The sequence below is a fragment of the Eptesicus fuscus genome, chromosome 23 (genome assembly GCF_027574615.1).
Source record: "Eptesicus fuscus isolate TK198812 chromosome 23, DD_ASM_mEF_20220401, whole genome shotgun sequence".
Lineage (NCBI taxonomy): Eukaryota > Metazoa > Chordata > Mammalia > Chiroptera > Vespertilionidae > Eptesicus > Eptesicus fuscus.
In genome coordinates, this window is record NC_072495.1 from 10,971,751 (window position 1) to 10,997,442 (window position 25,692).

General features: G+C 48.5%; 1 protein-coding gene across 2 annotated transcripts in view; it reads left to right on the forward strand.

Moving 5' to 3' along the window:
* Positions 1-1,048: 1,048 nt before the first annotated feature.
* TMEM120B (transmembrane protein 120B) overlaps positions 1,049-25,692 on the forward strand; it is a 36,553-nt gene continuing 11,909 nt past the window's right edge. For both annotated transcript variants that reach the window (XM_054712467.1, XM_054712468.1), the window contains exons 1-6: positions 1,049-1,187; positions 17,952-18,070; positions 20,500-20,616; positions 21,736-21,795; positions 22,332-22,427; positions 25,099-25,188. In XM_054712467.1, coding sequence (XP_054568442.1) covers positions 1,119-1,187; positions 17,952-18,070; positions 20,500-20,616; positions 21,736-21,795; positions 22,332-22,427; positions 25,099-25,188 — 551 coding nt within the window. In that variant the 5' untranslated portion in view covers positions 1,049-1,118. The remainder of the gene's footprint in view (positions 1,188-17,951; positions 18,071-20,499; positions 20,617-21,735; positions 21,796-22,331; positions 22,428-25,098; positions 25,189-25,692) is intronic.

Below are 25,692 nucleotides of genomic sequence, written 5' to 3' on the forward strand. Positions count from 1 at the left end.
TGCTGCTATAAACGTCTTTGCACAAATTGCTTGTTACAGTCTTTGGGACTATTGTGAGCAAGGGCATCTATGGGAAGCAGATGAAGGAAATGCACCTGGAATTTCCTTTGTTGTTGTTCCACTTGTTTATGCATTCATTATTTGATTCTTGTATGTGTCCTGACCCAGGATGAACCCACATGCTTTGTGTACCTGGATGATGCTCTAACCAACTGAGCTACCGGGCCAGAGCCTAAGACCCTGGAATTTTCACTTCTCCTTGGGAAGGTGCTCTTTTTAGAGATTGGCTCTTGGCATCCAGTAATGCAAGAGCAGGAAGAGAAAAAACAGTGGCTGGAGATGGGGGTGAGATAAGAGATGCGGCTGGAAAGCTAGGCAGGGACAGATCTTGAGGGGGAGGGGGATTTGGATTCAGTTAGCTTTGAGGCGCTGGTGTTATTTGAGCGACAGAAACAGCTGTCAAGATAGTCACCCAGAGTCAGAGGGCAGGAATCTAGGATGCTATTAGTTGCAGTACACGATGACAATGTGAGATGACAGGGCCTTCTCTGTGCTTCCCCGCCCTGCTCGGCGACCTTGATGGATAGGCAATGTCAGTTCTAGCATTCCAGGCTGTTGGCTTTGGCTCAGACCAGGTAATGCTAAGGGATGGCGAGCTTTCAAGTCCCCTAAATCGCCTCTCTCCCTCTCGACCCGCAGGCACCCCAAATAAACACAATCTAGTTAATCTAAATAAAATAAGTTCTGCAAATGCAGCCTGCGAACAAGTCCCCCAGCTCCAACTAGAAGAGAGATCTTGGAGGCGCAAACCCATTCCCCAGGGGCCAAAGGCAGACCAGGCTAGCACCCGTCAAGCTCTAAACGGCCCCGGACCAGCGCGCGGCCCGCGGAGGCGGAGCCAGGGGGAGGTGCTTGCGCATGCGCGGGGCCTGCCTCCCGGCGAGGGGGTGGGGCGGGCGCCGGGGCGGGTGCTGTGACGTCAGGTGCGCGCGTGGCTCCGGCTGCGCAGGAACAGCTGGTGCCTCTGAAGACGGCCGGCGAGCGCACGGCCGTGGGGTGCTGGTGGCCCGCCGCGCCACGCTGCGGGAGCCGCCGCCGCCGCCTCGCGCCACTGCACCATGTCCGGCCAGCTGGAGCGTTGCGAGCGCGAGTGGCACGAGCTGGAGGGAGAATTTCAGGAACTGCAGGTAAGGCCGGGCCACCTGGCCCCTCAACTCGGCTACCTGGGGTGCAGTACCTTCCCCTTCCTGCTCCCCCAGCCCGGGTGGTGGGCACCATCAGGGCCCAGGGGTGTCCCTGGCCAGGCCCTGGAGGCTGGTGGTCCGCATGGACCAGCCCCCTCCCATCTCCCAGCACTTCAGTTCTCCTCCCACTTGGGGCGCCCGGGCAAAGCCTCCGTTCCCCCTCCCTCGCACCGGCTCTTTGCTCTGAGCACCTCCGTCGCTGCAGAAAGTTGGTCTGTGGCCTCTGAGGGGAAGTTCCAGGCGTGTCCCTGTGGGGGAGGCCTGCGGGGACAGGTCTATGCTGGGACTCAGAGAGAACAGCCCAGCCCCCACCTCCTCAGGGGTCTCCCCTAACCCCACCCTTCGGCTTTTGGCCGCTCAACTGCCCCTCTGTCCTGGGGAGCAGCCCTCCGCTGCAGCTCTGTTGGGAAGATGTGCTTGGGAGACGTTCACCTTGAACTCATCGGCTCTGCTTCGGGACTAGGGTTCCCTGTTCTCCGCCTTCGGGGCTCTGGTTGTCGGTGCTTCTCAGGCGCTGCTGCAGGCTGACTTTGGCGTGGTGGACGGCATCTGTCAGTTCTGACAGCTGGGTTGCCTCCCTCAGGAGGGTGCCTCACCCTTCTGGCCCAGAGCCTGAGGAGGGGTGGGGTGGGGGCGGAGGCAAGGGAGGCCCCTTGAGAGAATGGCTTTGTGGCCTTGAGGTCCGGGCAGGGGGATTTGTTCCTGAGTCTCTGAGGCCTCAGCTCCCTACCCTGGTGACTGGAGACGCCCCGAGAAACCTTGGAGTTGGCCGAGGGGACTCCTGGACCATTTTTGGAGATGGGGCTGCTCCCTCTGCAGCTACCCTATTGTGTTTGTTTTCTCCGAGTTAGGCTCTGCTTGCCTGAGGTCCTATCACACATCTCTGCGCACTCCTCCTTGTCCTCAGCCTGAGCAATGACATTTCCCCTGAGCATGTAGCTTTTGTCTGCACTTGGCTGGCCTCTTACAGTGTCCAGAGGAGGGGAGAAGTGATTGCCAAGGGTATTTGTAATGAGTCCTCCTAGACCTGAGGCAGCAGGTCCGGATGAAGAGAGAGAGGGGTGCTGGAGAGACGGACAGTTTTAGGCATGAGCAGAGGGTAAGGTACCCAGAACCAGTGGTATCCCTTTCTTGGCTTGTCCAGCGTGTGTGGGTTAGTGCCCTCTCCTTCAGGTCTGGAGCTTGGGTCCCACCCAACTCCCTGGGGACCCTTGTGGGTCCACTGCCATTGAGGAAACTCAGCACTTTTTTATTATTATTAAATATATTTTATTGATTTTTTACAGAGAGGAAGAGGGATAGAGAGTTAGAAACATCGATGAGAGAGAAACATCGATTCAGCTGCCTCCTGCACACTCCCCACTGGGGATGTGCCCGCAACCAAGGTACATGCCCTTGACCAGAATCGAACCTGGGACCTTTCAGTCCGCAGGTCGATGCTCTATCCACTGGGCCAAACCGGTTAGGGCAACTCAGCCACTTCTAAATGCTTTGTCCTACTGGGCTGTCATGTCATGTCCAGCCTTGGAACCACGGAGGGGGTGTTAGGGTCAGGAGTGGGAGAAGAGGTTTGCTGTGTGGAGCTTTTGTTGTTCATCATTCCTTCCCCTTGTCCTGCCTTAGCCTAGGAGAAGGAGGAGTCTTCACACTTCAGAGCTATGCGATTAATGCAATTAACAGCAATTAGACAGCAAGTCTTGGCAGGCAGAGGTTGCAAAGGAGACAGTTTGATTTGTTGTGTTCTTATTTGGTGTCTCTGGGGCTCAGGTGTGTGAGGGACAGGGAGGAATTGGGCATTAATGCTGGATTTCATCCCTGGGTGCCTAGCAAGGGTTGTAGAAGGGCTCACCTGGTGGAAACTGTGACGTCCCTGCTTCGTTCTTCAGCAGTCGGCCATGGAGTGGACTAGGGGAAGAGGGAGCATCAATTCCCTACTTGACATGAGGGCATAACCCTTGCCTCAGCCCAGATGCACACTGAGGCATTTGGGTGACAGGTTGTGTGGCTGCTTTCACCCCTGCTGGCCGCATGCTTGGGTTGGCAGCTTCTGGATCAGAGGTCAGTGATGGATGGAAGGCCACGGAGTCCCCCGGGGGGGCTGGAGGTGGAAAACACTGTGTCTTCAGTTCATAGATGAGGAGACTGCAGCTTGGGCATACGAATGTAACCGGGGTCACACAGCTTTTTAGTGACAAAGCTGGAGCTAGAGCTTAGTTCTCTAAATGTTCGCTTCACATGTGTGTCCTTGTGTTGGGAGGCCCCTCTCTGTCGTATTAAATGGGAGAGCTCTGAACTCCTGAGATGAAAGCCTCCGGAAATACATGTGTAATAAGTAGGGTGTACCTTGTCATCGTGTATGTATTGGACAGACTTTCAGATGAGGCATTTATTAGGGAATAAGAGGGTTACAGCAGGTAGGCAGGTGGACAGAGGGGAACTAGAAAGGTTTTTTCTTTCTTTCTTTTTTTTTTTTCACCAGAAAATCTCGGTCTATCTTAATTTTCCTAATCTACCTCAGAATCTGGGGTTCATGGATTTCATGCTTGCATCTCTCTGATCTCCTTTCTTGGGGCAATGTAGAATATCACTGGGTTTTCCCTTTCCTTCCCTTTTACACTTGAAGGGAGGAACGAGGAAACCTAACGCAGGCCCTAGAGGATTTGAAAGGTCTTTTGAATTTCTCCCTCCCCCCTAAAGTCATAATCTCTGGGAATTTCCAGAGGAAAAGATCTGATTTCTTTTGATTGTGGGGCCTCACTGGACTCTGGGGCAAGGTCAGGTCGCTATGGTTATTTTGTTTTTAGCTGTTTGGGATTTCAGCCTTGCTGGTAAATTGAGCGTGGCCCTGTGGCCGGTGGTGTGACCACAGAAGGTCACTTACAGACACGGTGGCAGGTGGTTTAATGAGCCTTTCCTGCCTTGCCTTACATCACTGGAAACCTGACCTTGCCCCTCCCAACAAGGAAGGAGAGAGCTAGAAGCGGTATTTCCCTAAACTTTTTTTTTTTTTTTCAGAGAGGAAGGAAGAGGGGGAGAGAGAGAGAGAGAGAGAGAGAGAAACAAACATCAATGATGAGAATCATTGATCAGGTGCCTCCTGCACGCCCCCACTGGGGATTGAGCCCACAACCCAGGCATGTGCCCTTGACCGGAATCGAACCCTGGACCCTTCAGTCCGCAGGCTGATGCTCTATCCACTGAGCAAAACCAGCCAGGGCTCTTTCCCTAAACTTGACCTCATAGTAGGTAGACCATTGTAAAGATTTTGGCTTTTGCCCTAGCCAGTTTGGCTCAGTGGATAGAGCGTCAGCCTGCAGACTGAAGGGTCCGGGTTCGATTCCAGTCAAGGGCACATGCCTGGGTTGCTGGCTCAATCCCTGGTGGGTGTGTGTGTGTGTGTGTGTGTGCAGGAGGCAGCTGATCATTGATTATCTCTCATCATTGATGTTTTTTTCTCTCTCTCCCTCTCCCTTCCTCTCTGAAATCAATAAAAATATTTTTAAAAACGACTTTGGCTCTTACTACCAATGAAATGGGCATCCCTCTAGCTGCTGTGTATGGAATAGACATCAGGGTGGGGCAGGCTGTAAGCAGGAAGATAGTATTATTTCATTAAATCCCTAAGAAATAGATCCCATTATCACCAATTTACAGAGGACAATAAGTTATACAAAGTTTCCTGGCTTGTAAGTGCTGGAGCCAGGATTCAAACCCAAGTTGTTAAATGCCAGAGTGCGAGTTCTGTAGGTCAGATGTTTTCTGGGTTCCTAACATATGGACTCTGAACCCTTCTTGAGATGCTTAGCTCTAGAAGAAAACTTTTGAACGTGTGAGGTCTCATTTCATTTGCGTGGTTCTTTAAACCAATAGCATTTAGTCAGAACTCTTAGTTGCAAATGACAGAAACCCAATTCTGCTGGTTTAAGCCCAAAAAGGGGTTTATTGGTCATGTATTGGGAAGTCCAGGGACAAACGGCTTCAGGCAAAGCTGGATCCTGGGGCTCCAATGATGGCTCTGTGAGTGTGTCTCTGTCTCCTCTTTGTCATCTTTATTCTTAGGAGGCTGTGTGGGATCCCTTGTCACGTCCCGCGTGTTTCAGAGATCCCGTTCGGGTCCGGTTTCTGGAGAAGGCCACAATCAAAATGAAGAGAAGCTAGAAAAGAATCAATTTGGGAAAATGTGGGGCCAGGCGGGAGCCCACCTCTAGTGGGAGGACTGCCAAGCTCTGGCCTTTGCTCTATCCCTTTTATTAGAGTTCTGAGATACACCCATTGCCCTTAGGCAGGTAATTCCAGTAACAGACAGATGATCTTATCAATAAGGATTTACATGATTATTTGGTGGGGAAGTTGCCTCAGTTACCATCGTCTCAATTAGATAGGGAGTGGTTTGCTCTGACCTTTAGCTTCAAGGTTGACCAGCCTTCCCAGGTTCCCTTTTCACATAACTACCAAGTGACAATGTTCGGTTTCCGGCAGGAGGCCATTTGCATCTCCCTTTTTGTGGTAAAGATGACCACTGGCGGCTCCAGGCTGACATCTACCATCTACTTAGCAAATCTGGAAAAAAAAAAACACAAAAAACAAAACCAACAACAGTGCATCTTTTCCCCAGTAATTCCAGTTAGGAGTCCCAGGGCTGATTCTCATTGGCTGGACTTGAGTCATGTGATTATCCCTTACCAGTCACTGGGGCATTGATTGGCCGTGCCTTGGTTACATGTCTACCCCTGGAGCTCAAACTGCAATCAGTGCTACTTTAAACCACAGGAAATAAGAATAGGGAAGGGGTGGTTTCATGAAGGAAAATAAAAATACTGGTAGTGAAAACAAACAGACAAGGGTTGCTAGACAGGCATCTTCGGGGGCTAATAGGAACAGCCTGTATTTGTCATTCCCGAACCGGGACAAGGCTTCCCCATGAAGCTGCAGCAACGTCACAGGGGTTCTATGGTGTGATTGCATTTGCAAGGGAAACAAGTGACATCTGCCCCACGCCACTTACACTGCTAGCGTGGGGCAGTTCACAGTTGTACATTAGGTCACGCTACATTCTTTTCGCTGGTGTCCTGTCTTTGTAAAGTTGGGTTTTCTGTGCTCTCCGACTAAAATAAAGTGCTATATGAAAAGCAACATGGAACAGGAAACGATGGCAGCCACGTCTAATTGGATACCAAGGTTTGAGAATTTGTGGGGAGCCAACAGGCACACACATTCCCATTAGTAAATAATTTTGTTTGTTTGTTTTCAGAATGAAAATAAATATTTTTGTCAATTTCAGAGTGTTTCCCCCACCCCCCCACCCCCACCCCCAAAAAAGGCTACTAAGTTGTTAGGACATAAATACTTTTTAGTTATTTGGCCCGAGGACTCTGTGTAAAGTTTACTTAGATACTAAGGGTGTGATAAACCAGAAAAGTTTAGGAACCTTTTGTTTTGTTTGTTTTTTAATCCTTACCCGAGGATAATTTTCCATTGATTTTTTAGAGAGAGTGGAAAGAAGGGGGCGGGGGGGGGGGGGGGAGAGAGAGAGAGAAACATTGATGTGAGAGAGACGCAACGATTGGTTGCCTTCTGCATATGCCCCGACTAGGGCTGGAGATTGAACCTGCAACCCAGGTACATGCCCTTGACCAAGAATTGAACCCGAGAGCCTTTGGTTTGCGGGCCAGTGCTCTAACCCCTGAGAACACCAGCCTGAACAGAACCTCAGTTTTATGTGCTGATGGTGGTGGTGGTTACACAATTGTATATATTTGCCAAAATTCATTGAATTGTACATCTGAAAACTGGCAAATTGATATATAAATTATAACTCAGTAAAGCTGATTTTTAAAAACCAGTACGTAGCCTGTTACCTAGACCTCATCTTCTAGCCCAGTGGTCGGCAAACTCATTAGTCAACAGAGCCAAATATCAACAGTACAACGATGGAAATTTCTTTTGAGAGCCGAAAACTGACTTCTGCGCATGGGCCACAAAGTTTCAATCGCACTGTACATGCGCGCCCGCACGTGGTGTTTTGTGAAAGAGCCACACTCAAGGGGCCAAAGAGCTGCATGTGGCTCGCGAGCCACAGTTGGCCGACCACTGTTCTAGCCCTTTCACGACTGAGTAAACTGAGCTAAAAGAGACTACGAGAAAACTCAGCTAACAAGAGGCAGACTCCTGGTGTGAAGTCAGTCTGACTACCTAATGTAATCATTTAGTTCTTACGTTATCCTGCCTTCTAAGTGCATACGCATGCTGACACCTTCAGTTACTGCTCACATAACAGACATTACTAATCGATCCTTGCACATGACTCAGCATCTTTCCCCATATAAAGTTGATACAGTTGAGGTGAATTCAACTTGCCAGTCTTGGTAGTGTTTCCATGGTGATGAGTCTTAGGTATACTCAGCATCCAGAATCTATTTGACATTGATATCTTGGAAAACTTACCACCAGAGAGGGACACAGCTCGCAGGCACCACATTTTGGTGGTGACCATGGCTCTGTTGAAATTTACTAGGTTGTCCATCAACTCCTGATGCTCCTGGGCCAGAGCCCGATCTGAAACTGCCACGAGATTCCATTGCTGGCAATTCTTGCATTAAATGTCGACTCATTTCTGGATCCCAGACTTACAACTCAGCCCAAATGCCTTGTGTTAAGAAGGCACCTCCAGGTGTCTCACAGCCGTGCTGGGGCCTGGAATCATTAACCTCTTCTTCCCACTGGAGCAGCGCGCGGGGCCTCAGAGGACAGGAGAGGGGGCAGATCTCGAGTCCTCCAACAGAAACTCGCTTGTTTGTGTCTTCAGCGCATGGTATGAAAGGAGGGTAATCAGATGTGCAGGAAAGACACTATGGGCATCTCAGCTCACAGCGCTAATGTTAGTGCTTCTCTGTCTTTTTTTTTTTTTTAATCCATTATACGTTTTTATAAGTAATACATATCCACATAGTTAACAATTCAAATAGGAGATATGTCCAGGAATTTTCACATCACTTGTTTATAACAACTAAAAAATGGATAATTCCACTGAACCATGGAGTGGGGTATGAAGAGCAGAATGAAGAAACTTAGAGCTACATGTATCAATATGGATACATCTTTTAAATAGAAAAGCAACACTGAAATGAAAAGTCGCAGAGAGATATATACACTATGACATGTATAATAAAGTAGGACATTCAGAACATCACTATGTATTACTACTGATACATATCTTTTTTAAGTTTTTTAAAAAAATCTATTTGTATTGATTTCAGAGGAAGGGAGAGGGAGACAGAAATATCAATGATGAGAGAGAGAGAGAATCATTGCTTGGCTGCTTCCTGTATGCCCCCCACTGGGGATGGAGCCTGCAACCCGGGCATGTGCTCCTGACCAGAATGGAACCTGAGACCCTTCAATCCTCAGGCCGACGCTTTATCCCCTGAGCTAAACCGGCTAGGGTGATACATATCTTTTTTAAAAATTGGTTTTGAGCCCTGACGGGTTTGGCTCAGTGGATAGAGCGTCAGCCTGTGAACTGAAGGGTCCCAGGTTCGATTCCAGTCAAGGGCATGTACCTTGGTTGCAGGCACATCCCCAGTAGGAGGTGTGCAGGAGGCAGCTGATCAGTGTTTCTCTCTCATCGATGTTTCTAGCTCTCTGTCTCTCTCCCTTTCTCTCTGTAAAAAATCAATAAAATATATTTATTAAAAAAAAAAAAAGAAAAAATTGGTTTTGAGAGAGACAGAGACATACATCAATTGGTTTCCCACTTATTTATGCATTCATTGGTTGCTTCCTGACTGGAGATTGAACCTGCAACCTTGGTGTATCTGGATGACGCTGTAGCTTCCTGAGCTACCTGGCCAGGGCCCTGATACATACCTTTATAGTACAAATACAAAGACTTGCAAGCGAGTGAGATGGGCCAGATTCAGGGTAGTGGAGATTCAGGCAGGGCTCTGGCAAGAAACATCTCTCCCCAGAGGATCTCGGCGAAGAGTTTAAGGAAGGGGTATTACTGAGGTGTGGCAGTTTAAGTGTGAGGCCTAAAGGGACAGAGGACGGGGTCAGTCACCAGAGGGTGGTCAAAGCTTGTTGCTGGGGAAGGGGGGATACAGGGCTGGAGCAGAGGTAGCTGAAGGCTGCAGCCAAGCAGGGAGGAGACAGGAGGAACTACACCCCCACTTTCTCCTCCAGCCTTCCAGTCTTCTGTCCTGACCCCCCTCCCACCCCACCCCCCCCCGCCATGGGCCAAACCTCAGTAGGAGGCAGAGTAAGGGAGCCCAGGAAATAGAGTCCGAAAGGGTCAGCATCAGCACAGAGAAAGACTAAGTTGATCTGGGGTGGGCGTGGGGGCCGGAAATAACCAGCATAGGGTTTGACCTCTTTGGGGAAAGGAGATGGGAATTCCACCTAGAAAGAATACACGCATGCGCGCGCGCACACACACACACACACACACACACACACACACACACACAGAATACACAAGGGCTTTCAACCTTATGTGCACTATTATTTCTTACAATGAGGGTGAGAATATGAGTGTTAATGTGTTTATTTTCTAGTCTATGATTCTTCTGTCCTTTTTTATATGCCTGAGCTATTTCATAAAATGAGCAGGAAACTGGAAAGTAATCCATCAGGACCAAAAGGCTTGTAAAGGAAAACATCTCTCAGGCTCCGTGTCAGCCATCTGAGGTGATTATGACCATGCAAACATCATTTACGGCAGAATTGAGTCGTGTGCTGTGATTGTATTTTCTCTCTCGGAGAAATGAGTGTCTTAGCATTCGATTCTTACTGGCAACGTTTGCCTTATACTTACCTCTTTTCTCCCCCTAGGTTTTTTATTTTTATTTAATTTTTTTAATTTTTTATTTTTTTTACATTTTATTGATTTTTTACAGAGAGGAAGAGAGAGGGATAGAGAGTTAGAAACATCGATGAGAGAGAAACATCGATCAGCTGCCTCTTGCACACCCCCTACTGGGGATGTGCCCGCAACCAAGGTACATGCCCTTGACCGGAATCGAACCTGGGACCTTTCAGTCCGCAGGCCGACGCTCTATCCACTGAGCCAAACCGGTTTCGGCTCCCCCAAGGTTTTGTCAGTACATACTTTATCAAGCATGTTTCTTTCCTTGGATTGGTCTTGAGCTAGACACTTGGTGGTGGTGGTGGTGGTGGGGGGGGTTTGAGACTTGCTTTGTGCTGCAGCACGGGTCCCTTCTTCCACAGCTGCCTGTCCGCTCTGGTGCCCCAGCGCTCTGAGCTATTTTGGGGGTAGTGACTTGATGTGAGAGTCAATCACATTTAATGAGCTGGAGTTCCCTGCGCCGTGTGCAGAGAACTGTCTCCTGGTTTTTGGTGAGTGTCTCCCGTGTTCCAATCCACTGCTGCCAAATTTAGAAATAAGAATAAGTAGTGGTTTGGCGGTTTGGCGTGTTCTTTAAATGTGAAACATACATTTACCATGTGACCCAGCAATTCCATTCCTAGGTATCTACCCAAGAGAAATGAAAGTATGTGTCAACACAAACACTTGTACGTAATACTCACGGTGACATTATTCATCAGAGGCAAAAAAGTGGAAATAACCTAATGTCCAACAACTGGTGAATAGGTAAACAAAATGTGGTAAATCTATACCAAATCTGTATTGCTGAGTAGCACATGCTACAATGTAAATAGACCTCAAAAAGTGATGCTAACTAAAAGAAGCCAGACACAAAACCCACATGTTGTAGGATTCTATTTATATGAAATATCCAGAAAACACAGATCTATAGGGATAGAAGGCAAGTTAGAGGTTGCTAGGAACTGGTGGGGGGAGGGGGAGAGTGGGGAGTGAGTGCTGATAGATCCTAGGATCTTATTGGGTGATGAGATGTTCTAAAACTGGATGTGGTGTCTGACGGGCATGGCTCAGCAGCTGAGCATCGATCTAAGAACTAGGAGGTCACGGTTGGATTCCCGGTCAGGGCACATGCCCAGGTTTTGGGCGTGCAGGAGGTAGCCAATCAATGGTTCTCTCATCATTGATATTTTTATCTCTCTCCCTTCCTTTCTGAAATCAATGAAAAATAAAAACTGGATGTGGTAATGGTTGTACAACTTGTTAAATGTATAACAATCACTGAATTGTGCACTTAAAATGAGTGAATTTTATGGTATATAAATTACACCTCAATAAAGTTGTTTAAAAAATAGTAGTTTAAGTTCTTAGTTTGGTAGAAAACTACCCAATATGGTTGTTCAATGGTCTGCATTTTCTGGGTGACTAGTTACTGGCTTAATGAAGGATTCATTCAGCCAGGCTCCAAGTCCTTGCTTTTGGCATCTTGAAGATGACAGTGTCCTGGGCAAGAGCTCGGTAATAATGAGCCCAAGATTTGTGGCTTCTCCTCTTACCTTGTGTGATTAACCTTGCCCGGAAGGAAAGCTGGGTTCTTTGTCATCTTAATCTAGATTGTCACACTTGCCTCTGAAATGAAGACACTCAAACCAATTGGCAAAGCCAAACAGAACAAATCAGAAGATGTTTACTTATATAATTGAAAGTCAAAGGTGAACTGCCTTCAGGTAGACAGAGTCTGATTCAGGGGCTCAAGTAAAATCATCAGGACTCAGCCTTCATCTACCTACCTTTCTGTCCTGTTTTCCTCTCTCTCGGGTTCATTCTCAGCAGGACAACCCCATTAACTTTGGGCTTACATCCTACTGCCTTCAAAACTAGTAAAAAAATGAGTCTCTTTTTTTCAGCAGTTCTGATAAAAGTCCTGCGACTGAGTCTCATTGGTTCTAAACGGCCCTCCCTGAATCAACCAGCTGGATTGGGAGGCTGATGATCTGACATGCGAAGCCTGAGTTATATTCTCTGGAGCCCGGGGGCAGGGTCAACCCCAAACCTAGGCAGATCTCATGGACTGAGTCTCCAAAGAAACTCGGGGATGGGTCTCCAAAGAACCTATGGGGACATTAACCAGTTGGGGACCTAACTGCCCAGTTGGCAAACACAACAGAAGGTCTCCGTCTGGCAACTAGTTCCATTTGAGGCCACAGGCCAGGATTGGATTGCCTCGGTGTGGTTCATCTGCCCCTGGAAAAAGAATCTCAAAGCACAGGTCCAATGAAGGGCCCGTTGGAGATACCATCATGTGCGAGGGTAGCTAAGGACTCCAAGGGAAGGCAGCAATTGTATTGCCCCCACGTCCCAGAAGCACCCATGGACAGTGCATCAAGAGACAGCTGTTGTGCCCTGGCCGATGTGGCTTATTTGGTTGAGCCATGTCCAGTGCACCCAGAGGTCATCGGTTCGATTCCCCGTCACGGCACATGCCCAGGTTTCAGGCTCAATCCCCAGTACGGGGCCTGCAGGAGGAAGCTGATGGATGTTTCTCTCTCATCAGTGTTTTATTTCTCTCTCTCCCCCTCCCTTGCGGTCTCCCTAAAATCAATAAACACGTATTTAATTTGTTTAAAAAGTAAATGTTGATAGCATTGAGAGTTGGTGAGATGCGGACAACTGTCATATGCTGTGGGTGGGACTGTAAATTGGTACAGCCACTCTGCGGGCAGTTTGCCAAGATCTATTAAAACTAAAAACAAGCCGGTACCCTCTGACTCAGCAATTCCGTTTCTTTTCCCCAGAAAGAATCTTCCCCAGAGAGATACTAGCCTGGGTGCCCAGGGAGGCAGTGCAGGGGTATTAACCAACGGTGCATTGTTGGTTATAGTCAGAGACTGGAAACAACCTAAATATCCAGCAGTAGGGCAATGGCTTAAATAAACCGCAGTGTGTCTACAGCATGACAAACTGCACAGCACTAAGAAAAATGAAGTAAATGTATTCTTACATGGGTAGATTTTCAAGGCACATTATTGAGGAAGAAAAGAAAGTTGTGGAATCGTGTATGTTCTGATACTGTTATATATATATTTTTTTTTAAAAATCAAAAGTATGTGGCCGAAACCGGTTTGGCTCAGTGGATAGAGCGTCGGTCTGCGGACTGGAAGGTCCCAGGTTCGATTCCGGTCAAGGGCATGTACATTGGTTGCGGGCACATCCCCAGGTGGGGGGTGTGCAGGAGGCAGCTGGTCGATGTCTCTCTCTCATCGATGTTTCTAGCTTTCTATCCCTCTCCCTTCCTCTCTGTGAAAAATCAATAAAATATATTAAAAAAAAAAAGTATGTGTGTTAGGGTATAAGCTATGCTGTTACAACAGAGAGATCCCCACATAAAAAGGCTGAAATGAGGTATCTTCTTTCTTTCCCACAGAACAGTCCAGAGGGAGGTGTGGTCCAGGGTGAATGGTATTCCAGTTATCTGTCACTGCAGAAAACAGCAATCATTGCTTTTTTGCTCATGGATCTGTGAGTCAGGAATTTAGATAGGGCATAGTCTGGATAACTTGACTGTGTTCTGTGATGCCAAGAGGCCGTGGCTGGGAAGACTTGAATAGCTAGCAGTTACTCACGTGGCTGGGGCTGGAGTCATCTGGAGGTTTCTTTACCTCTGTGTGCCTGAGCTGGAATGACAAGCAGGTTTGTCATTCCAATGAGGACTATTTATCAGAGTGTCTGCCTGTGACTGCTCCATGTGATTAGGGTTTCCATACAGCGTGGTAGCCTCAGGGTAGTTGAACTTTTTGCTCTAAGAGTGAGTGTTTCAGTAAGACAGAAGCATATGTCTTTCTACGACATGTTCTCAGAAATTATTTAGTGTCACTTTTTTAAAAAATGTATTTTTATTGATTTTAGAGAAGGGAGGAGATAGAAACATCAATGATGACAGAGAATCACCAATCAGCTGCATCCCGCAGGTCCCCCACCGGAGGTCAAGCCCACAACCCGGGCATGTGCCCTTTCACCGGAATCGAACCTGGGACCCCTCAATCCACAAGCCGACGCTCTATCCACTGAGCCAAAACCAGACAGGGCTATATAGTGTCACTTTTGCCTCTATCTATCTATCTATCTATCTATCTATCTATCTATCTATCTATCTATCTATGGTCAAGCCAGCCACAAGCCTACGTATATTTAAGGGGAGAGAACAGAGACCCCCACCTCTCTATGTGAGGATTGCTAAAGGATGGGCGATCATATTTTTAAACCATTACAGGTTGGAAGCTCCGTCATATGGAGTCACGTGGGATCCTTGTTGGTTTGGCGAGGGAAGGCACAGTGGGCTTTGCTATTTGTATCATGTAGCTTTCTTCTCTGGTTTCAATGTAACAGGACCCGTAGTTGCCATATGCCAGCCAGGGACAGGGAGAGTGCAGGCCAAGCAGTCCCTTATAAAAATGTAATTCAGAACTACTACACATCACTTCTGCTTACATCCCACTGGCTAACTCTTAGTCATACTGCTCCCTCTAGCTGCAAGAGAGGCTGAGGAATGTAGTCTATAGGCCACATGCCCAGCTATAAGTCTGTGGGGTCCTGTTGCTAAAACGCAGCAAAGGAGAATAAATATTAGGGACAATTAGCTTTCACAAGTGATTTTTTCATATATATATGTCTACATATTTATGTGTATATGTAGAAATAGGTCTATATAAAATATAGAAATATATAGATACATAGAACAGTCTGGAGGAATACATAGGAAAAGGTCTAGAAGAAACTGGCAACTGTGGTTACTCCTGGGGATGGGGGAGAAGGACAGCGATGTGTTCAAAGCTGACTCCAGCCATAACTGTTGTGTTTTAATGTTTTATAAGGATAATGTCTTCACATTTTACTTTGAAATTAAATATTAATTCAAGCTGAAGAGGGCCTGGTAAGCATCTGGCTGCTGATGTTGTAGTCTTGGTCTTATCTCCCCGTGGTGGCACCCAACCCCAAAGAGTGCCAAGGAGGTCACATGGCTCTTATCTTCCAGGAACCGCAGCTGGTGTTGGCCGGACACTCAGTCCAGTGGCCCCACCTTCTTGAGGACTATAGTCAGGCGGTCTCTGCCCCTGTCCTCCCCATGGAGACCCCCTGACTAGACCACAGTAGATGTTGGTTGTAAGTGGATGGCTGTTTTGGGACTGAAGAATTCAAAAGTGATTAAAATCCAGCCTGTCTCTCTCCAGATGGCTTATTATTAACTACAGCTAGAAAGCTGGTCGCTGTACAGTGGGGAAGGCAGGTGGCACCGCCTCCTCTAAGCAGTTAACATTAACCTCACGGACACTGTGTCCCTCCGGATGGGGGACACTGAGGACATAGTGTCACTTGAGTGACATTCTTGCTCCAACAGCATAACCCAGATCCAGTCATGAAGAGACAACAGACCAACCCAGGCGGAGGTGACATTCCCCAAAACTAGACTCAGCTCCTTAAAAAACGTGGCTGTCACGAAAGACAAAGGTTGAGGAGCTGTGCTAGACTGAAGGAGGCTAAGGATGCAAGCAGTAGTACAAGGCAGGAGACTGAGTCAGGCCAGGATCTGGGGGGAAACTGCCATCAATGGACAGCTAGCAAGATGTGAGGTCATGGTATTGTGTGGCATCAAGGTTGCATTGTCTGTATTTGATCACTGTACTGAGGATGTAAGAGAATGTCGTCATTCTTAGGAAATGCACAGTGAAGGATTGCGGAGTAAAGAAGCGTGTTGTCTGTCTGTAGCTAACTCCCAAATGGGTTAGAAAAGGAGGAGGCATTGCCCTGACCGGTTTGGTTCAGTGGATGGAGCGTCAGACTGTGGACTGAGGGGTCCCAGGTTCGATTCCGGTCAAGGGCAGGTACCTTGGTTGCGGGTACATCCCCAGTAGGGGTGTGTGCAGGAGGCAGCCGATCGATGTTTCTCTCTCATCGGTGTTTCTAACTCTCTATCCCTCTCCCTTCCTCTCTGTAAAAAATCAATAAAATATATTTTTAAAAAAGGAAAGAAAAGGAGGAGGCAAACTTTTTTGGCCCAAAAGCCAAGTAGTGAGGACTCTAGGCTCTGCAGGCCATATGGTCTCTGTCATAACTACTCACTCTGCTGTTGTAGTTTCCAGAGAGGCCACAGACAATATGCAAATGAACGGGTGTGACTGGGCTCCATTCTGGCTACTGAAATTTCAAATTTCATATACTTTCATCACGTCACAAAATATTCTTCTGATTTGTTTCAGCCAAGGAAAAACCATTTTAGCTTACTGCCTGTACAAAAATATGGATTTGGTCTGTGGGCTATAAATTCCTGATGCCTGATATTGAAAAAGAACACACACACACACACACACACACACACACACACACACACACACACGGCGAGGGTGGTGGTGGTGCGTAAAGCAAATATGGAAATATGGTGTAATGCTAACAGTTGGTGGATCTGGGTGAAGGGTAGAGGGGAGTTCTTTCTACTCTTCTTAGAATTCTTCTGCAAGTTTGAAGTTATTTAAAAATAAAAAGTTAAGTAGAGATAGGATTTTCCTCTCTGGGGGGCCAGCAAGGAGCAACTTACGATACTGTTTGAATCCGAGGGACTGAGCCCTCTCGTCTGGGAGCCAAATTGCTATCTACTCACTTCACTTTCTTCACTTCTCCCTTATCTTCTGGCTTACCCTGCATACTTAGGGACCTGCTTGGCAGGCATGAATGGGAATTAGGCTCTGGCCTCACGGTTGGACCATCTCCTTTTTCTCTCCCGCTAATAAATACACTTCTCCTCCAGCCACTTTAGATGTGTCCATTGGATTATTGTATTTAATGTCACAGTTCCCGCCCCTCACATTGGTTTCTCCAAATTGTTACAGTTTGTCTTAGATGATCAGATTAGAGGCCAGGGCTTGTTTCCCGGCATATGGCATTACCTGGGGGAGGTGCGTTGTGGCAGCAATGCCGAGAAGTTACTGTGTTCCTTTCTCCCAGCTTTGGGGCAAAGTCTCTTGTATTTCTTGTGGCCTTGTGGCCCTGACTGGTTATTTCCAGGAATGAGGTATTGAGTTCATTGGAGTGACTGTGCCTGGGGTAGGCAGGGTTGGCTGTAAGGGAAGGGGTAGGACCTTTCCTTAGTTGATATGGTAAGAACTCCCTTCATGGCCAGGATCAGAAACCCAACTCATACCGGCCTCACTGAAAAGGAATTTATGAATTCATATAACCAAGAGCATTGAATAGCGTTACACTTAGACGTGGTTAGATCCAAGGGCTGAAATGAGGCTATGAGAATTCTGTCTCTCAACGTGTCTCAGGTCTGTTTTCCTATTTGGCTTTATTCTTAGGCAGGATCTCCCCACTCAGCAACCCCGTGTGTACCTGCTATCAGATTAGCAAACCCAGGAGAAAGAGGGCATCTCTACACGAGTACTTCCAGCAGGGTCCCAGGGCTGACTCTCATTGGCCCATTTAAGCCTTGGGTCCATGTTCTGAACCAATCAGTTGCCAAGGGGTTGGAAGCTACTGATTGGTCAGGCCTGGATCACATGACTACTCTTGGAATGAGGACTGTCAGCTCTACTGGAACCATCTGGACTAAGAATTGACAAGAAGTGGCCCTTCAAAGTCAGACCTAGTTGCTGTTACCATTAGGAAGGAAGGGACCCGGGCGAGAAAGAAAACAGTAATTCCTTATTACACAAGGGCTGCCCAGTTTTCTAAGCCACAAATTTGGTAGTTGTACTTGTATCGTCCTCGCTGTCAAATTGTAAGCTCTGCAATCCTGTCCCCTGACACAAACTATGAAAAATGACCTGTTGGTGTCCTCTTCTGCGCCCTGCCCGGGCTGCTCCACCCCTCAGGAAACTCACAGGATCTACAGGCAGAAGTTGGAGGAACTGACTGCGCTCCAGACTTTATGTAGCAGCTCCATCAGCAAGCATAGGACGCGACTGAAGGACCTGAAGCGCACGCTCCAGAGGTAGGCGGGGCTGTGATTCAAAGCTCCCCTGGTTCTCAGGGTCAGAAACCCAGCTCAACACTGGCTTGAGTAGAGAATGGAAACAATTTTTAAAAATATATTTTTATTGATTTCAGAAAAGAAGGGAGAGGGAGAGGGAGATAGACACATCAATGATGAGAGATGATCATTGATAGGCTTTCTCCTTGTATGCCCCACACTGGGGATCGAGCCTACAACTGGGTCATGTGCCCTGACCAGGAACTGAACTGTGACCTCCTGGTTCATAGGTTGACGCTCAATCACTGAGCCATGCCAGCCAGGCCTAGAATGGAAATTTTAATGGAAAAAAACAGAAGTGGTTTTAGGATCCAGGGGTCAAAGGTTGTTTTTAGGAATCTGTTTTTTCTCTCTAAATTCTGCATTTCCCTAGATTGGCTTCGCTCTATGGCTAGCCATCCTCTCAGGGTCACTGAGATGGCCCACCAGCAGTGCCAGGCTTCTGTCCTGCAGCCTTTCTTCCTGCTGGCTTGGGCACCCCAGCCTAAGGAGAATGGTCTTTCAGCACAAGCTCTGGGAGCAGTTCTCATTGGCTGGAATTGGTCACGTGCCCATCTTTGAACCAATCAAATCACCGAGACTGGTTAGGCAAGACTGGGTCGTATGCTCAGTTTATGGACCTTGGGAATGGGACAGCCCTACGTAAACCACATGGAGGGGGGGAAGAGGATGACGGGTAGTTCCCCAGAAGAAAACTGTTATAAGAAGGCCTGCTGGGCAGGTAAACATTAACTACCCTTCTCAGGTGCTTGGGGGCTCCCTCCACCAGGCTGTCTGATGTAGGGGGTAAGAGGTCTGGCATCCCTGGTGGAGATAAACTTGAGCTCATCACTTAGGTCAGTTCCTGAGGCCAGGATTACATGTTCAGTTTCCAGTCCTTGTGTCTTTCTGGTTTCGGAAGTGCTCTCATCCCCCGTAGGCGAACAGGTCCGGTGGATGCTGTGGTCCCTCAGTCAGGCAGACCTCTGAGGCTCTGAGTGGCTTGTCCCAGGTCACTTACATGGGCTTCTGTTCCAGAGTGTGTGGCTCCGGGTCACTTTTCCCCTTCCCTCGTGGACAATTTTTGGGAAGGTTAGTGATTGTACCCCTAACCTGAGCTGACCATTTGGGAAACGGAGGCCCATTAGTCGTGGGGTAAAGTGTAAGTGGTTTAATGCAGTGACATCGCCACTCTTGGAAAAACACAACTTGCCAATGGCAGGACTTAAGTCTTTTATATCTGTCGAGGGTTTTTCAGCCTTGGCACCAGTGATAATTCTTGGCTGTCGGGGGCTCTCCTGTGCATTGTAGAATGTTTAGCAGCATTGCTGGCCTCTGCCCACAGATGCCAGTAACACCCTCCACTCTGTCTTGACGACCAAAAAGTTCCCAGACATCGCCATTGAGAACCGCTGGGTAGAAGGTTGGCCCCTGAGTTAGGTTCTTACACTGAAGACAAACCCCTGCTCCAAGAGTGTCTGTGACTTGTTTTTCTAGTCTTGAAAGACTAACAATTAGACCTTGATTACTTTACTCTTTATGCTGTTTTCTTTTTTTACTTTGTTTTTATTGTTGACACTACTACAGATGTCCCCATTCCCCGCCTCACCCTCTACCTAGCCCCTTGACTGCTTATACTTTTACTTTTATTATTATTTATTTATTTATTTTAAAAAATATTTTTATTGATTTCAGAGAGGAAGGGAGAAGGAGAGTCAGAAACATCAATGATGAGAGAGAATCATTAATCGGCTGCCTCCTGCACGTGCCCCACTGGGGGTTGAGCCTGAAACTGGGCATGTGCCCTGACCGGGAATCGAACCGTGACCTCCTGATTCATAGGTCGAAGCTCAACCACTGAGCCACGCCGGCTTTGCTGCTTGTTCTTTTAAAGTGCCATCCTGCCTCCCTCTTAGTAATCTTCAGCTTATTCCTATAGAATAGCGAGCAGAGCTCCAGTCCCTTTGTGTCCCAGCTTAGTTTGAAAAAGACATTGACATATAATTCTTCTCTATTGTAAGCTTTCCATTTAGTTTACTCCCCATGATTAAATCAGGGTCATTTGGAAAAAAAGAATAGTGAGAGGAATAATATTGCCAGTAGATTTTCACTGTGCCAAATACTTTACATTGCACTTACTCATTTACTTGTCGCAGTGGTATTTCCAGAAGGGAGGCTTGATATTATTCCTATTTTTTTAGATAAGGAAACTAAGGCAGAGGTTAAAAGACATTCCCAAGGTCACAGGGCTTAGCAGGGAGCCTGCATCAAACCCAGGGAATACAGGTGGAGCTGGAGGTTGCGAGAAACATTGAGAGGGAAGAGTGGGAGGGCAGTGGCCAGAGCTTCCAGGTTCTTCCTCCAGGCTGGTAACGCCCCTGCTTCTCCCATGCCCACACTTCTGACCACAGGTATAAGCGCCGTGCCAGCGTGGAGGAGGCGGCGCTGGTTCAGCAGATAGATGTCACCATCAAGGAGCGGCAGAACATCTTCTTTGACATGGAGGCCTACCTGCCCAAGAAGAATGGGTAGGAGCTGGGAACTTACACACCCCCCTCCCTACCCGCTGCTGGGGCAGACACCCAGGGCTAGGACACCTGGTCTGCATGATTCTCACCTTCCCATTAGGGCTTGAGGTTGCGGGGGAAAGGCAGACATGAGGGCAGGAAAGAGAAGGAGGCTTCCTCACACGTTTCTCCATGAGCACTGTGGGTCAGGTACTGACTGGGTGGGGCTGGGAGGGAGCCTGCTGGGGCTGGAAGTGTTTTATTCTTTGATCTGGGTGTTGGTTGCAGGGATGCATAAATATGTAAAAATCCATCATGTTGTATACTTAAGATTTGTGCACTTTTTTTAAAATTGAGTTTTAGAGAGAGAGAGGAAGGGAGAGGGAGAAAGAAGCACCAATTTGCTGTTCCACTTATTTATACATTCATTGGTTGATTCTTATAAAAAATGTGCCCTGATGGGTTTTGAACCTGCAGCCGTGGTGTGTCTGGTCAATGCTCTAACCCAGTGGTCGGCAAACCGCGGCTCTCGAGCCACATGCGGCTCTTTGGCCCCTTGAGTGTGGCTCTTCCACAAAATACCACATGCGGGCGCGCACGTACAGTGCGATTGAAACTTCGTGGCCCATGTGCAGAAGTCGGTTTTCGGCCTGGGCGAGTCTATTTTGAAGAAGTGGTTCTAACGCCGAGCCACACTCAAGGGGCCAAAGAGCCGCATGTGGCTCGCGAGCCGCGGTTTGCCGACCACTGCTCTAACCAATGGAGCTACTCAGCCAGAGCAAGACTTATGTACTTTTGAAGGTTATGCCTTAATTTTAAAGAGAGCCTGCTTTAAATTGACCTAGATATTGTACATATACCTTCACCTCATTGGCTGGAGCATAGTCACATGCTCACATTAGTTGCAAGGGAAGCTGGGAAACATGGGGAGAAAAACGGGTCCGTCATGACTGTCATGTGTCACAGTCCTCCCGTTGATCATTATTCGCACTCGAAGTGAGGCCCACTGTGCTGCTGAGTTTAGCATCGTATGTCCTGTGTTGGCTTTTCAACACGTGCCCATTACGTTTGAATATTTTTGGTTGGGGCTGCACCCAGGGCTTTTAGGGACATGGCGACTTCACAGGTCTTTCCTTCCAGGCTCTACTTGAATCTGGTCCTCGGCAACGTAAGCGTGACCCTCCTCAGCAACCAGGCCAAGTAAGTGTCCCCGACGCCCGCCTGGCCTCACAGAACCCAGGCGTTGTGCTTTCCGTTCAGGAGCGATGGGACCAGGCTGGATTTTTGCATAAAGGAACCAGCGTTAATAGGTGGTGCTCTGGCGCTTGGCCTCTGAGTAACCCCCTGGGAAAGGCTTCCTTCATGGGTTCCATATGCTGGGTGGACAGGACTGCCAGTTTCCCGTGAGAAATGGCTCTGCTCCATTTCACGTCCCGTCAGACACTTTTCTCCTGGGAAGCAGACCGTTGTGTCCAGCCACAATCTATCAAGTTTCTAGGGAGGTGGAGCCGGGGCGTTTTGTGGGAGGGGACCTTGTCTCGCTCCCTAACTGACGTCACCATTCATTTAAGGTCCAGTCTCTCCTTTAGTGGGATCAGAAGGTCCTAATGGGATGTGGTTGGCAGTATGTCAAGGATCCAAGGGGGCAAGGGTCCTGCCCCCAATGGGATGTAGTTACACTACCATACATGTCGTAATAGTCACGTGACCTTTCCCGGGCATGTCTGTTGCCATAGATTTGCCTACAAGGACGAGTATGAGAAGTTCAAGCTCTACCTGACCATCATCCTGCTCCTGGGGGCTGTGGCCTGTCAATTTGTCCTTCACTACAGGTAACGCAGCGTGGCGGTGGGGGACACGCTGGGGTGAGAGGGGACCGTGAGAGAGGGATCCAGGGTCCCTCCTGCATCCACAGTGTTGGTGTGATGAGGTGTCGATGGAGAAGGGCCATTTCTCATGAGAAATAGCAGTCCTGTTCTCCGTAATCCCTCCAGTAATATCTACTAAAGGGCTGCTGCAGAGGCCTTAGAGTGCAGTCAAGAAAAAGCCCAGTTTGGCCACGTTCGCACAATGGAATATCATTTGGCCGTAAAAGGAAATGAAGTTCTGACACAGGCTGTAGCACAGATGAATCTGGGAAACATTACAGGGTGAGGCAAAAGTGGGTTTACAGTTGTGAGTATGTGAAACACAGAGTTTATTCTTGTATTGTTATTTATTAATGATGGTGTTATTTTCCATAAGAAAACTGTAAACCTCCATTTGTATGTTAAGTGAAAGAAGCTGGTCACAAAAGGTCACATAGTGTATGATTCCATCTGTGTGAAATGTTGAGAACAGGTAAATCCATAGAGACTGACGCTAGATTAGTGGATGCCAGGGGTTGGCGGGGGCAGGGAAAGGGAAGGGACTGCAGATGGGTATGGGTTTCTTTGGGAGTGATGAGAATGTTCTGGAATTAGGTAGTAGTGATGGATGCACAACGTTGTGAATATACACAAAAAAAACCCCACCAAATGTATGCTTTAAAAGGGTGAATTTTATGGTATGTGAATTACATCTCAATTGCAAAAAGAAAGAGAGGGAGGAAGGGAACAAAAAGAAAGAGAGAGGGAATAGGTCACAGAGAACCTTGGTTTGCTCGTGGCGTTGAGACTAACTGGCTGTTACCACAGGCAGGTTCCCTCTGGGGGCCTCCGTCTCCCCGTCTGTACGAGGAGGTTGACACCAGTGCCTACCTCACAGGGTTCTCGCGTGTTAGCACTGCACATGGAGGGCTCTGTCCAGCACGTGACACCCAGCAGTGCATTGAGGACAAGGCCAGGGGCTGAAGCCACACTGCCCCAGGGCGTTTCATGTCTCCATGTGGCCGGGGGTTTCTGCCCCAGGGGAGGCGGCCAAGCACATTATTGTCTCGCATTTGGCCCAGGTGTTAAGGGTTTATTTCCTAGCAGATGCTTGGCTGGGAGTCCACTTGCTGGTCTGGCCACTTGAATGTCCAAAACAAAGGCTCATTTAGGCCCTGGACCCGTGCCTGCCCGCTGCCTTGGGCCTGGCCCGTTTCCCTGGAGGGCAAAGGCTGCACCATCAGTAATGCCAGCTCACATGCCCCCCTGGAAGGGGGTGAAAGTTCTCCATGAGCAGCCAGGTTCCTATGCTGGGCCCTCTGGGCCCTCAGAGGGCAGACCTGTGGTGTGCTGTGCAGTTAGTTCCAAGGCTCACTGAGGGCCTGGATGTTCCCACTGCTCCCCACCCCTTTCTGTCCTCTCCAAGGGGTGTCGTAACAAGCACCACAAGCTGGTGTTTCGGAACAACAGAAACAGATATTCTCCAGTCTGGAGGCCCCAAGTCTGAAATAAGGTGTGGGCGGGACCGGCTCCCCCTGCAGGCGGAGTGCCTCCTTGCTTTTCCAGCTCCTGATGGTCGCTGGCCGCCTCTTGCGTTCCGTTCTGTGGCTTAAAGCTGTTTCACTCCGTTCTCTGCCTCATGTGCCTCAATCTTGCCACGTGGCCTCCTTCCCTGTGTTTTTCTGAGTCTCTCTCATGACCTTCTTACGAGGATACCAGTGGTTGGATTTAGGGCCCACCCTAATCCAGTGTGACCTCCTCTTAACTAATTACATTTACAAGGACCCTATTTCCGAATAAGGTCATATTCTGAGGTCCTGATGCTTCACCTTTGACAAATAACTTAACCTCGCCCTGCCTTGGTTTCTTCATAGAAAGTGAGGATAACAGGCCTGGCTGGCGTGGCTCAGTGGCTGAGCATCGGCCTATGAACCAGGAGGTCACGGTTTGATTCCCGGTCAGGACATATGCCCTGGTTGCAGGCTTGATCCCCAGTGTGGCCCATGCAGGAGGCAGCCAATCAATGATTCTCTCTCATCGCTGATGTTTCTATCTCTCTCTCCCGTCTCCCTTCCTCTCTGAAATCAATAAAAATATATTTTAAAAGAAGAAAAAGAAAGTGAGGAAAACGGGAGCTACCTGGCAGCACGGTAGTGAGGATTAGGTAAGGTACACCTATGCGTTCAGATGTAACCTGGCACACAAGCAGGCGTTATCGCCACCGTTATTTCCCGCTACGCTGGGCAGGCAGGGAAAAGATCTCAGCCCAATATCCTGAGCATCCTGGGAGCAGGAGTTTCTTTCCTTACTTTGCCCCCTTCGGATCATTTCCTTGCCGGGTGCCCCACCCACAGGCCCTTCTGTGGAAGGGAGACAGGTTGTCGTGGGCTGGGTGATCAGGGCAGGAGGATAACCTCAGCTAGAGCCTTAAGGGCAGGTAGGATTCAGGTGGAGAGTTGAATAGGGCGGATGAGCTTTCTAGGGGGAGAGACACCTCAGAGGCAGACCCCCTCTGCCTTCCCGGGCATCAGGGGGTTCCGGAGGCACCCTGTGTGAGCAGCCCTTGGCCTGGTTCTCTGTTCCGTTGCAGTGGGGCTAGGACAGCCGTCCCTGGTTCTCATGCCTGCTCCCCTCCGGGGGCTGTTTCTCCACACAGGGTAACGGACGAAGTCTTTAACTTCCTACTCGTGTGGTATTACTGCACCCTGACGATTCGGGAGAGTATTCTTATCAGCAACGGCTCAAGGTAATTGGGGGCCTGACTTTATGGGGGGCGTAGGGGCAGCCAAAGGGAACTCTGTCATGGAGGGGAGGCCCGTGAGGGCTGTTACCCTCAGCTGCATTCCCTTCCTCCTTGGGGATCCGTGACATTTCAGACCCAGGGAGGAGGAAAACCGTGCCTGCTACTGCAGCGGCCTCACTTGCCATGGTCAGTCTCTTGTTTACAAGAAACCCCAACTCAATATAACAGGACATTATTTTCTCATATTAAGAAACCTGTCCTTTGGGGCTGACTTCAGGTAAGGCTTAATCCAGGTGCTCAATGTCATCAGGACCCACTTTCTCTCTGTCTCTCACATCTGCCTTCTTGTGTTGTCTATTCTCAGGTTCTAGGTAGAGTTATCAGTTCCAAGCTCACGTCTTTATTTTTAGCATTCCCAGCGAAATAGGGCACATTCCTCTCTTGCAAGGTGTCTCACTGGGTCCTCTTGGCGTTCATTAGATCATGTGCCCATCTCTGAACCAATCA